Source organism: Pimephales promelas, chromosome 14 (genome assembly GCF_988280905.1).
Source record: "Pimephales promelas chromosome 14, fPimPro1.hap1.1, whole genome shotgun sequence".
Taxonomy (NCBI): Eukaryota; Metazoa; Chordata; class Actinopteri; order Cypriniformes; family Leuciscidae; genus Pimephales; species Pimephales promelas.
In genome coordinates, this window is record NC_142782.1 from 35,442,388 (window position 1) to 35,455,958 (window position 13,571).

Here is a 13,571-nt window from a genome sequence, read left to right on the forward strand (position 1 = left end):
TTTATTTGAAATATAATTTTTTGTAACATTGTAACTGTCACTTTTGATCAATTTAACGTGATTCATAAAAGTATTCATTACTTGACCTTCTGACCCCAACATTTACCTGTATACAATACCTGTATTTATATTATCTGTTAGAAAAAAATGCCAAGAGTTCAAATAGCTAGAGATGGTTTATGTTTTTTTTTTTTTAATTAGTCCGATTTATGCAGATTAACTAAACTTTGCTTAAGCTTTTCATTACAGTGTAATTAACAATCACATTATTTGCTAATCTGATGACTAAATTGCCAATTATTTGTGTAAGAAAAAAATGTTGCATGGAATTTATCATGAACTCATTTATATAATAATTTAGTTATAATATATCAGTTATGAAGTTAGAATTTTTTTAGTTTTGAATAAAAACAATGTAAAGATGTTGTTGTTTTTTGTTTAGCGTTTTTTTGCATTTCATTCAACATTTTTTTTTCTCCCATAACTGAAAAAATTCCAACTAAATTAAATTAAATATAATTTACATGATTTTTGATAGACATTATAATATAAAAAATGTTTAATGCAAAAAAAATAGTTATTATTACTGTGTATTTAAATGTATAGATCTTTTTTGTTTTGTTGTTGTTGCAGATGATGTCCTGTTCCCGTTCTACTTTCTGTTAACGTTTGAGTCATAATTTGATCTGAATATGTGAATATGATTGTGTGTGTGTAGGCGGCGCGTATTACCTGATCTCCAGGAGTCTGGGGCCCGAGTTCGGAGGATCCATCGGCCTGATCTTCGCCTTCGCCAATGCCGTCGCGGTGGCCATGTACGTCGTGGGGTTCGCGGAGACTGTCGTGGAACTCCTGGATGTGAGTATGAGCGCAAAACTCGGATGAATAGATCATTTCAACTCCACGAGTAAGCATGAATAATTGTCATTATTTAATGTGCATGTCTTCCACACTCCGTATTTGTGAAACTGTGTTTGTCAGAGCATCGACGCTCTGATGACCGACGAGATCAATGACATCCGGATCGTGGGAACGCTCACTGTGATTCTGCTGCTGGGAATCTCCATCGCTGGAATGGAGTGGGAAGCGAAGGTCGGCACACTCCTATATGGATTCAGATTTCTTCTTGTAGTAGTTATTAATCTCGTGATATATTGATGATCTTCGACAGGCCCAGATTGTGTTATTGGTGATTCTTGTGGCGGCGATATTCAACTACTTCATCGGATCCTTCATCCCGATGGAGTCAAAGGAACCCAAAGGCTTCTTCAGTTATAACGGTGGGATCTGCTCTAGTTTGATATCAGAATGAATCAGTCCAGGATGAGTTCATGACTCTTATGATATAGTATGAAAAGTGATATTTGAAGTCCTTGGATCGCAGCTTTGTTTGATGCGTTGACGTAATCTCCACTGAAACGGGAGGAAAGGCGGGGCTTATTGTTGGCTCCTCCCTCTTTTCAAATAGCCAATAGTGTTTTGTTTACCTCACTGACTGACAGCACCATTAGAAGCGAATCCGAGCGCTGACGATACGCTGGATTCAAGAATAGAAGTGTGAATAAATTCTACTCATTTCATTCTTGAGCAACGTACAGTTGGAAAACAGAATAAAACTCGAGCGTTTGAGCGACTGAACACACACACACACACACACACACACACACACATATACATATACACATATACAGTATATATATAAAAATAACCGTGTCTGTCAACGGTCGCTTCGGTCAGGTGGTGTTTATAGAAAAGGGGGCGGAGCTTTAGATCCTAGAGAGCATATGATTGGACAGAAGATGAAGTCTGCGGTGATGATCCATTTTAGCACGTTTTGAATGCTAATATCTCATGTGAATCTTATTCATAACCTTAAGGTGAACATATTCATATTCATACTCAAAGCTAAAACGTAGGCTACACTTTGATTTCAGCGGGTCTTTAATTTCAAATGTATTTTTGGAAGGAAAAAAAGTTGAAATTTGAATAGTTACACATAGAGCTGCATGCTCGTTGCGTTTTTTGGTCGTGCAGCTTCATCATTAGCACACTGAGGGACACACACACACACACACACACACACATATGATCATACAGGTGTTACACTGGGCCCAGATTGTGTTCATGCTGACTCCTCACACTCAAAGCTCTGTCGTTCCTCTCCAAGCCGCCATAATGATGGAGAACATGGGTCCAGACTTCAGGGATGAAGAAACCTTCTTCTCGGTGTTCGCCATCTTCTTCCCGGCCGCCACCGGGATCCTCGCGGGAGCCAACATATCCGGAGACCTGGCGGTGAGAGACCAAAACACAAAACCAAACATAGTCATCAATTCTCAAATTAAAAACTGAGTTTTGCAAACATTTTCAGTCATATTTATTTTTTCTACTTCAGTTTGTTGCTATATAAGTTAAACATTCAAACGCTGGCTGTCTTAACTTGTTTTCATTATAAATTTATTCAAACATGCATTAAATATGTAAGACCGCTGGTAAATCAAGTAAAAAGATCATGAATATGTGCATATATGAATCAAACGCTCCTCTCTAGAGTTATCTGATATGGACTTTATGGACACTGGACGTTTGAAGGGGTTTTATTGATGGATTACAGGAGACATGATTGATTTCAGGAAGTTGTTCTGTATCTTCATCATTCCTTCTGATGTTCATATTCATATGTATTTGCTGCTGTAACTAGTAGTGAAGAGGAAGAGATGATCGCACACATTAAAAAGACACAAAATCTCTGTTTTTTTAACGTTTTCTTCTCTGGTTCGTTACGGAACAGTCCAATCTTCACACATTATGGGAACGTTACTTTTGAAAGTTCTCTGAAAGTTCTGAAACGATTAGTAATATTTAAAAAACTGAAATGTAACAGAATTCTTCTCTTCTTGGTTCAAATATATCTGGACTTTATTAATGTTACTGGAAGAACATTTGATCATGACTTTGACATCATAATCTCTGAATTTTTGGTTGAAGAGATTTCAGTGAATGATTGTCAAGGATTATATTTGTGATTGTGTGTATTTTCATGGATGATGTTGGTCTCCAGGATCCGCAGTCGGCGATTCCCAAAGGAACTCTGCTGGCGATCCTCATCACCGGACTGGTTTACATCGCTGTCGCCGTCTCTAACGGTAACGCTTTTCCTTTGACTGGAATTGATATTCTATTCTATATTAAAATTGGCGGAAAAAGACACTATTATATTATATTATATTATATTATATTATATTATACACTGCATTGCTTGTTTTGAAGACTTTGAATGAGTCTGCGCCTTCTCATGTGTCAGAGCTTTTCCTCCTTCAGATTACATGATTTTGACTCTTTAAATCTTGTCGTGTCAAGAACAAGAAACATGTCAGACAACACACACAAACAACTCACAAACACAAGACAGACACAAACTCTTTCTCACACACACACAGCAAAAACTCACTTAATTTGTATTTATTTCCCCAGAAAACTTATAGTTTTTCTTGATTGTTTACACACATTTTCTGAAAGAATGCCTCATACTCTCAGAACTCTACACACAACTAAAACACACACACACACACACACAATGGGCAAAACCCCTCAATTCTCCTGCAAAATGAAACTTTACATTCAAAACAAAGTTAAATGTACACTGTAAAAAATAAACCGTAAATTTTACGGTAAAAAAAACGGCAGCTGTGGTTGCCAGAACTTTGGCCGGAACGTTAATGGTTTTACAGACTTAATTTAAAATTTACAGTAATAAACCGTAATTTATTTTCTGATAAAATGTGGATTTACCAACTTATTGATGTATTTATATCTGTTTTAGACCATTGTAATACACTGACAACCAACAATCATCACAGCAGTGATGAGAAATACATGAGCAATCACAGCTCATCACAAGTGAACACTTAATTAAAGAAGCTGCACAGTGTCATTCACACAAACATTAAGCACCATCATGGTAACACACATGAAATTAAAAAAATGCAATAAACATTAATTTAACAGCATTAAATGTAACATATAACCCTAATGAACATAACTGATTAGAAAAAAAAACAATAAAACTATGAGGAACCGTAGTTATTTCAACAAAAAGTCATAAAATGTATAAAAATGTCACACAGGGAATTGTGGGAATGTCAATTTACGGTTTTTCACTGTAAACTATACAATGATTTGTTCTTTTTCACTTTCAAAAACTGTAAATTTAACGGTATTTTACTGTAAAATTATATCACAGTTATTTACCGTGTATAGTACGGAAACTTTCTGTTTACCAATTAACAGTTTTGCACTAGCATTTTTACAGTATTTTACCGTTAAAATCACGGTTATTTTTTACAGTGTACTGTACAAATAAACGTGAACTTGAGCTTGTGGTGTGTAGTGTGGGGTCAGACGCGACGTGTGTTTGCTGTGTTTCAGGCTCTTGTATCGTGCGCGACGCCACCGGCGATGATAACGACACGATCGTGGGCTCGCTGGAGAACTGCACCGACGCCTCGTGCTCGCTCGGGTTCGACTTCTCCATCTGCAGAGAGGGAGGCTGCAAGTACGGGCTTCAGAACGACTTCCAGGTGTGTGTGTGTGTGAGCATAAGATGTGCTTATATCATCATGGTTATATAGAATACACACACTACCAGTCAATCCAAGTCCTCCTGTAGTCAATCATTTCATCTTTGATCACCAAAATTGCATATTTTTTTAAATCATGCCTTAAAATATCTTAAATGTAACTCGACACCCTCGCCTCATTTAGTATGCGCGGTTCTATGAATATGCAAATGAGCCCCGCTTCCACTCACTCACTCACTCACTCACTCAGAGATCCTCTGGTTGACTCACACACGTTGATCTGATTGGTTACAAGGTGGTTTGTGACGTCAGAAACACCAGCGATTTCAGAGCGTGTTTTTAAGCGTATTAAACACACCACATACACACATAAACAACATTAAACGCTGGATTTACACCACAGGGGACTTTAAGATGGTTTATGTGTCTGAAAGAAGTTTTGTTGAGCTGTCTGTGATGGTTCTGTGATGATGTCACTGATGGTTCTGTGATGATGTGGTGTGTGGTTCTGTCAGGTGATGAGTTTGGTGTCTGGGTTCGGGCCGCTCATCACCGCTGGGATCTTCTCCGCTACGCTCTCGTCGGCGCTGGCGTCTCTGGTCAGCGCTCCTAAAGTCTTCCAGGTCAGTGTTCAGATCCTTCTGAGGTCAGAGGTTAACTGAGGTCAGGGCCACACAACATGCATGCTTTTCTTTCTCAGTATTTGAGTCTTGTTTCCAGTCCAAATATCGAAAAAGTCTTAAATCAAGATGCGTTTACTAGATGAGTAAAATTACATAAGATATTATGTCCTGTTCTCTGGGGAATTAATCAAAATAAAGTGAGTTGTTGCTTTAAAAAAAGCAAAATTATCTGCCAATGGGGTCAGAAAAATAATCTTAACTCAAGCAGAAACAAGATTAGTTTTTAATTTCATAAAACTTTCTTACTTTCAACTTTTTGTCATAAATTCATCTTAGTATGTAATAATAATAAATATGAATGTCATATCAACTTTTTATTTCATGATTCTGAGTTTACATCTCATTTTGACTAGATTGTATGTAATAATTAATTCTGTCATATAATTGACTCGCTGACATAATTTCATTTTATCTTATAAATATGACTAATAATTTCAACTTTTTTGTCAGAATTTTTATTTTTAACTTTTTTTTTATAGTAATTCATAATTATGACTGTTTTCAGAAAGTCATGATTTCAGATTTTCAAATCATTTAAGAAAAAAAGCTTCATGAGCGATGTATGAATAATGTTTTTATTATTAAAGACCAGATAACTTTTAACGAATGTTTTATTACATCACTGTAGAGTTTGTTTGTTTGTAACTTTCAGAGAACCTTGACCGAACGCTTGCCAAAGTCCTGAGAACTTCATCTAATGTGATGATTATTAGTCTTTAATTTAATTAATGTGTGCATCATTTCAACCGATCTAATGAGTAATATATAATGAGATGTACAGTCAAAGAAAAACACATTATTGAGCCGTTTGCATCTGCACATTTTCCATGTGTGGTAATGTCAGTGTCAATGACGTCCACTGTTGATTTCACGATTTTCTACTATTATTTTAAGGGTTTCAACATGGCAACCCGATACTAAAGCTTGTGCTTTCTGATTTTCGCACGATTGGGTAATTTATTGCATAATCATCAGATACAGCAGAACACTGATGAAAGCGCTCTCGAAAGGATAATGCATGAAGTCAACAAAATGTTTAATAGTTTGAATGCAATGAAAGCCACTTTGGTTAAAAGCATCTGCCAAATGCATACAGTAAATGATGATGTATTTTCTGTTTTTAACTTATGAGATGATTGTGTGTGTGTGTGTGTGTTTCTGCAGGCCTTGTGTAAGGATAAAATCTACCCAGGATTACATGTGTTCGCCAAAGGATATGGAAAGAACAAAGAGCCTCTGCGCGCGTACGTCCTCACCTTCGTCATCGGCCTGGCCTTCATCCTGATCGGTGAACCACCTCCACCTCACTCTATACAGCGAGTGTCCTTCATCTATACAGCGCTTTAACAGGATAGATCGTTTCAGAGCAGCTTTACAGTGATAATAGAAATTACCGCAACCGATTGTTGCTCCACTTTGAGCTGAAGTGTGTTTTCTGCTCTTTTTCCACACACACTGAACAACATGAAGCATTGCTTGCTCACTGGTTGAGCTAAACTGCTATTATCTAATTGTGGAGTTCAATTGAACCCCCTGGGGACCAAGGTGTATTTGGGGTCCTTGGGATGTTTTGACATGCACTGACATCCATGATTTATAAACACGTTAATGGCAAAGGTGTAAATTCACTCTATATAGCACAAACGCGGCTACCATAATATCTGAGCAACATGTATGTACATGTTTGTATTTTTAAGAGAATAATGTTTGTGTGGTTATTATCAGCTGACAGATATTCAACATAATTCATGTGTGAGAGTCCAACAGAAGGACGGACGAAACCAGTCCAATATCAAACACTGAGTTCTGCTCACCGACTATAGCCAATACACTGATCATGGGGGTATATTGGGGTTTGACTGTGTGTCTAGGATAACGTGTGTTTGTGTTTCAGCGGAGTTAAACATCATCGCTCCCATCATTTCCAACTTCTTCTTGGCCTCGTACGCATTGATAAACTTCTCTGTTTTCCACGCGTCGCTGGCGAACTCTCCAGGCAAGTGTCCTTTCCTCTGAGTCTCGTCCCCTAAACCCTCGTTCACTGCTCCCTACGTTAGTCCACTAATAAGAAAACGAGTGAGTGAATTCGGACAGCCGTTGTTGTGCACTCATTATTGCAGTGCATTGTTGTGGGATTGAATAACATTGCCGTCCCCTTAAATACCAATGCGCTAATGAGGGTGTAGGGGTGATTGATGAAGTGTGTCTTGATTGACGTCTGCACAGGGTGGCGTCCGAGTTTCAAATACTACAACAAGTGGGTGTCGCTGGCCGGAGCCGTGCTGTGCTGCGCCGTGATGTTCGTGATCAACTGGTGGGCGGCGCTGGTCACCAACGGCATCGTCCTGGCGCTCTACATATACGTCAGCTATAAGAAACCAGGTCAGATCTGATATATGATTATGTGCAACATATTGTTTAAAGTCCCCCTGTAGTCAATCATTATATCCCTTAATGCTCATCTTTGATCACCAAAATTACATTTTAAACGTTTTTCTTAAAATATCTGGAATGTAACTCGACACCCTCGCCTCATTTAGTATGCGCGGTTCTATGAATATGCAAATGAGCCCCGCCTCCACTCAGAGATCCACTGGTTGACTCACACACGTTGAGCATCATTACTCCAGTCTTCAGTGTCACATGATCCTTCAGAAATCACTCTAATATGAGGATCTGATGATCAAGACACATTTATGATTATTTCCCATTTTTAGAAATATTTGATGAATAAATAGTTCAAAAAGAACAGCATTTATTTGAAATAGAATCTTTTGTAACATTATAAATGTGTTTACTGTCACTTTGCATTAAAGCGTATTTTAATGTTAACTAGTGTGAGTACTGATTGTAAAGTGTTGTTGATCGTGTGTAACATCATGAGTGTGTGTGTCAGAGGCTGAAGTGTGTGTTTCTGCCGCAGACGTGAACTGGGGGTCGTCCACACAAGCGCTGATGTACAATAAAGCCCTGACACACTCTCTGCATCTGACCGGGGTCGAGGACCACATCAAGAACTTCCGGTCAGATGGCAAAAACACTTCATTTGTATTTATTTAGTCAGAAAACAAGACTTCATATCTTATGGTGTTTTACTACTTTAGTAAATGGATCTTGCTTTAAGACATTTTTGATATTTGGACTGCAAACAAGACTAAAATACTGAGTTGCAGTGAAAACACTTGAATGTATAAAAAAGTGAGATCAAGTATCCTTGCCAACAGCTTTACGATTGTTCTGTATTGAAGTCACAAAAACTTCAGTTAGGGGAAAATAGTCTACCATTTAGTGCAGTTAGCATACATTTTGCTTTGTGTATATGATATTTCCCAAATAAACCGGTATCATAATCCATAACCAAGACCCTTACATCAGTTATAGAGATTTGTAAAACAACTTAAAAAAAAAAAAAATGCTGGGTTGTTTCAAGCCAACTTTGGGTCAAATATGGACAAACCCTGCAGCTGTTGGGTTACATTTTTAACCCACAGTTTGTCCATATTTGACCCAAACCAGCATGTTTAAGAGTGTAGACACATTGGACCACATTAACGTGAGTCACAAATCAGCTCTGTGAAATTTTCATGATTAATCATAACAGAGAAAGTTCATCGAGACAAACTTTAAGTTGGCTTGTGAAAGTTTGGAACAGAAAGTTTAAAGTAGTTGGAAGTTTAAATCAGTTTAAAATTTAAATTAGTCTAAAGTTTAAATTAGTTTGAATTTTAAAATAGTTTGAAGTAATTTAAATGTGCTAAGGTGATCCGGGTGGTTGCTATGCGGTTGTTAAGGTATTTTGGATGGTTGGTATTGTGTTCTGGGTGGTTGCTAGGATGTTCTAACGTATTTTGGGTGGTTGCTAGGCGGTTGCTAAGGTATTTCGGGTGGGTGCTAGGGTGTTTTAATGTATTTTGGGTGGTTGCTAGGCGGTTGCTAAGGTATTTCGGGTGGGTGCTAGGGTGTTTTAATGTATTTTGGGTGGTTGCTAATAAAGTTATTTTTGATTATGAATATTTCCCAGAGCTGATTTGTTAGAACTGAACGTCTGATGTTCCCACAGGCCTCAGTGTCTCGTCATGTCCGGATACCCGAACTCTCGGCCGGCGCTGATGTATCTCGTCCACGCTTTCACCAACAACTCGGGCCTGATGGTGTGCGGACACGTGCGCTCTGTACGTCCCTCAATAACACACACGTCAGCCTTTCTTCAGTGTAAAACTGCAAACATGATGTTTCTCCTGGTTTTCCAGCACAAATATCAAAAGACATTTAGTGGAGAAGCGATGTTATATTCATGCACAGTGCATTAACCACACTTTTGACCTTAAACATGTATATAATGGTGAAATGAACATGCGCTGGATGCCGTTAAAGTATTGATAGTCAATGTTAGTTCATAAACGACTTATTGTGAAGCGTTTCCAAAATAATCTGAACTCTGAATTCTGACTCCATTGGCAGATATCTGGTTTTGGGGGTTTTAGCATAAATTCTCTTATCTTTGATATGTTTAGTAGGATACAAGACCTAATGTAAGGTATTTTGCTCCTCAAGTGAATGTCTCTTGATTTAATCCTGTAGTGTTTTTCATTCAAGTTTTACTTTTTGTTTTTAAAGTGTTTTACTTTCTCAGAATGTGACTTTTGTAGCTCTGGAAAAAAATCCTGTAACGATTCGAAGGTCACAGTTGAGCTCCTCATAATCAAAACTGACCACCATTATTCATTATAGATATGAATGAGAAAAATATATTTTTTTTTACTATCAACAAATCAGACACGATGCAGAAATAAGCACGTCGCAATGAAGGGGTTAATGGACAATTTGTTTTTAATTAGATTTTTTTTATGGAAACCAATAGATCATAATTATTGCATAAATACTATCATAAAAGTCTTTAAAAATACAACATTTTAAATGAAAAATATTATTTTAACAAAAATTTTTGCTTGGATTTTTAATTTGAAGTGTACTTTCTTTTCCTATCATTCCAAGTGTTTTCCTGTGTTTCTATAGTTACCCTCATGTGTTGCCACGGTGATTGATTACCCTCGCCTGTTCCTAGTTATCCTCTGTTTTTGTTCTGTTTCAGTTCTTTCCCTGTGTCTGGATTGACTCTTCAGCTTATGTTTGTTAATAAATGGTTGCGTTTGGATCCAACTGTCCCAAATGAGGCGTTTTGGGAAACGACTAAAATGCTGTGTATTTTCTCAGTTTTTGCAGTTGTTCTGTCGTTCTCCCGCAGGGATACCGGCGGCCGAACTATAAGGAGATGATGAACGAGCAGGTCCGCTACCAGCGCTGGCTCCTGAAGGCCCGAATCAAAGCGTTCTACACCCCAGTGTTTGCTGACGATCTCAGACAAGGAGCCCAGTATCTCCTACAGGTCAGAAATACGAGTCATTGTAGATGAAAGACCTCATGTAGTGAAGACGTGAACCGGTGTAATCTGACAGACGGCTTCACACACACTCCTGAACTGCAAACGTGACGTTCTTCCTCAGTGTTTCTGTCTCGTTTTTCAGCACAGAACATCCTCAAATCAAGACACGATTACTGGAGAAGAAGCAATGGCTGAAAATATTAAGCCTTGTCTAATTAAAATGCATCAAAATTAATGAAATTCATGCTTAAATCTGCTAATGGAGTGACAGAAATACTCTTGTTTCCCCTTTGAGTTCAGACTCAGATCTTGATTTAAGAATGTTTAGATATTTGTGCTGGAGAATAAGGCAGAAACACTAAAACTGCAGTGTAAAAACTATTTTTGAACTATGTTAGAAACTTCACATGTAATTTAATGGGTTTCTTGCCGTTTTCTTAGATATTTCTAGCAAATCTCACAAACAATTACAGACTCTACAGTGTAAGATGAATCTGATGTGGTTTGATTGACAGACGGCTGGTTTGGGTCGGCTGAAACCAAACACACTCGTATTCGGCTTTAAGAACAACTGGAGGGACGGCGAGATGAAGGACGTGGAGACCTACATCAACACCATCCAGCGAGTCTCCTTCTGTCTCCATATTTAGCGTGTTAAAGGCCCTCACACACACTCACACACACACACACACACTGAGTCCGTTTGTTCATACCTGTGACCCGGCGGCTCTGAATCGTCAAACTGCTTGAGCTTCGGATGCGGAAAACACAGAAAATCGAACCCGATCCGAATATTTTTATGATGATAGCGTGATTGATAACGTGAGGTCGTATTTATTTTTTAACGTGTGAAGATAGATGTGTGCGAGGGCCTTTATCACACTTTATTTATCATTGCACTCATCCTGTGAAAAAATAGAAATGCTACTTTAAAACAATTTAGCGGCAAAAGTTTTGTGATATCAACTTAAAGTTTGGGACACAATTTGTTCGAAATACAGCATTTTTTAGAGGCCAAATTATTCTGTTAAAATATGTCTTTTGTTTAGTTCAGTGGATGTGCTTTAGTGTTAACCTACACATATATACAATTTTACACCTGCAAAAAATGCTTTTCTCACTAAGTATTTGTGTCTTGTTTCCAGTCCAAATATCTAAAAATGATTATTACTAGATGAGTAAAATGACATCAGATATTAAGTCTTGTTTTCTGGGGAAATAAATCAAAACGAGTGAGTTTTTGCTTAAAACAAGCTAAATGATCTGCCAATGGGGTCAGAAAACTAATCTTGTTTCTGTTTGAGTTAACATTATTTTTCTGACCCCATTGGCAGATCATTTAGCAACAAATCCCTTAATTTTGATGAATTCCCCTGGAAAACAAGACTTAATATCTCATGTCATTTTACTCCTCTAGTAAATGCATCATGATTAATAATTCTTTCGATATTTGGACTGGAAACAAGACACAAATACTAAGTGAGAAAAGCATTTTTGCAGTGATTGGAGTTTTTTCTTCAAGTATTCATGAATTACAGCCATTAAAGAGTCCATATTTCTGAGTGTGATGCTGTTTTGTCTGGACTAGAGCAGGTTTTTATGATTATTTCCTCATATTCTCAGTGATGCGTTTGACCTGCAGTTCGGGGTGGTTCTCCTGAGACTGAAGGAAGGTCTCGACATCTCTCACATTCAAGGTGGAGTTTGATTAACTGAAGTGAAGCGTCATCCGTGTGGTCTTCATGATTGTAACGCCGCTGCTCTTTCTCCAGATGAGTTTCTGTCGTCGCAGGAGAAGACGTCTGGAGTGAAGGATCTCCTGGTGTCCATCAACATCAAAGACTTCGACAGCGATTCCTCCAAACCATCATCTATAGCCACCAGCTGTCAAAGCAGCCCGCTCATCTTCAGAGGTCAGAGGTCAAGAGCGTTGACTGAACTCCGGTGTATTACGGCATACAAATGTACTCTAGTTTATTCAAAGGCTAACAGGGCGTTCTGGGAAGATTCCCTCAAACTTATGAAACCTCCAGTAACGTTAAAGTCCCCCTGTGGTGTAAATCCAGCGTTTAATGTTGTTTATGTGTCTATGTGTTTAATCCGCTTTAACCGTGTGTGCGTTGATAAGTGGACAGCATTGCTGAGTATTTCCTCCTTCAAACTGCAGTGAACCAAAGACAGTCTCAAAAACACGCTTTGAAATCGCTGGTGTTTCAAACCACCTTGTAACCAATCAGATCAACGTGTGTGAGTCAACCAGTGGATCTCTGAGTGAGTGGAGGTGGGGCTCATTTGCATATTCATAAAACCACGCATACTAAATGAGGCGAGGGTGTCGAGTTACATTCAAGATATTTTATGGAATAATGGAAAAAACATTTAAATATGTGATCAAAGATGAGTTTTAACGGATAAACTGCAGCGGGACTTTAATGAAACGTTCATTCAAGATTTTCTAGTCTTTAATAATGTTCTCAAAACATTAGCACAAAAACATAAGGCCTACTATAGATTGTTCGTGCAGAGTTTGGATGTTCATATAACATTTTTTAAATGTTGCGACTTGTTTCGGAACGTTCCGAGAACATTCAAAATGAACATTCCATGATGTCTGAAGAATGATGCAATGTAACGTTTGCTTCACATATTCAAAATCTGGTGTTGAGGAGATTCCTCCTTCAATGTAAAGCGCATTATAATTATTATAAAAACACTTCAGTTCTGTTTTGTGATCTGCACCTGATGTTTGACGGCAGACTCGAAGAAGCTCCGCCTGCCGCTCAGTTCTGCGGACGAGAGGCTCCTCAACGCCAGCCAGCAGTTCCAGAGGAAGCAGAGCAAGGGGACCATCGACGTGTGGTGGCTGTTCGACGACGGAGGTCACGTGATATTCCAGCTTTAATGTACTTTTGATTGAATGTACAG

The 13,571-nt window shown here is 38.2% G+C and overlaps 1 protein-coding gene across 1 annotated transcript in view; it reads left to right on the top strand.

Moving 5' to 3' along the window:
• slc12a2l (solute carrier family 12 member 2-like) overlaps positions 1-13,571 on the top strand; it is a 29,802-nt gene that overhangs the window by 6,342 nt on the left and 9,889 nt on the right. The window contains exons 5-21 of the mRNA XM_039653069.2: positions 719-858; positions 982-1,092; positions 1,172-1,280; positions 2,168-2,295; positions 3,062-3,146; positions 4,429-4,580; positions 5,096-5,203; positions 6,428-6,551; positions 7,158-7,259; positions 7,490-7,645; positions 8,187-8,286; positions 9,324-9,435; positions 10,509-10,649; positions 11,162-11,268; positions 12,270-12,343; positions 12,419-12,559; positions 13,403-13,525. Of these exons, the coding sequence (XP_039509003.2) occupies positions 719-858; positions 982-1,092; positions 1,172-1,280; positions 2,168-2,295; positions 3,062-3,146; positions 4,429-4,580; positions 5,096-5,203; positions 6,428-6,551; positions 7,158-7,259; positions 7,490-7,645; positions 8,187-8,286; positions 9,324-9,435; positions 10,509-10,649; positions 11,162-11,268; positions 12,270-12,343; positions 12,419-12,559; positions 13,403-13,525 (2,013 nt within the window). The remainder of the gene's footprint in view (positions 1-718; positions 859-981; positions 1,093-1,171; positions 1,281-2,167; positions 2,296-3,061; positions 3,147-4,428; positions 4,581-5,095; positions 5,204-6,427; positions 6,552-7,157; positions 7,260-7,489; positions 7,646-8,186; positions 8,287-9,323; positions 9,436-10,508; positions 10,650-11,161; positions 11,269-12,269; positions 12,344-12,418; positions 12,560-13,402; positions 13,526-13,571) is intronic.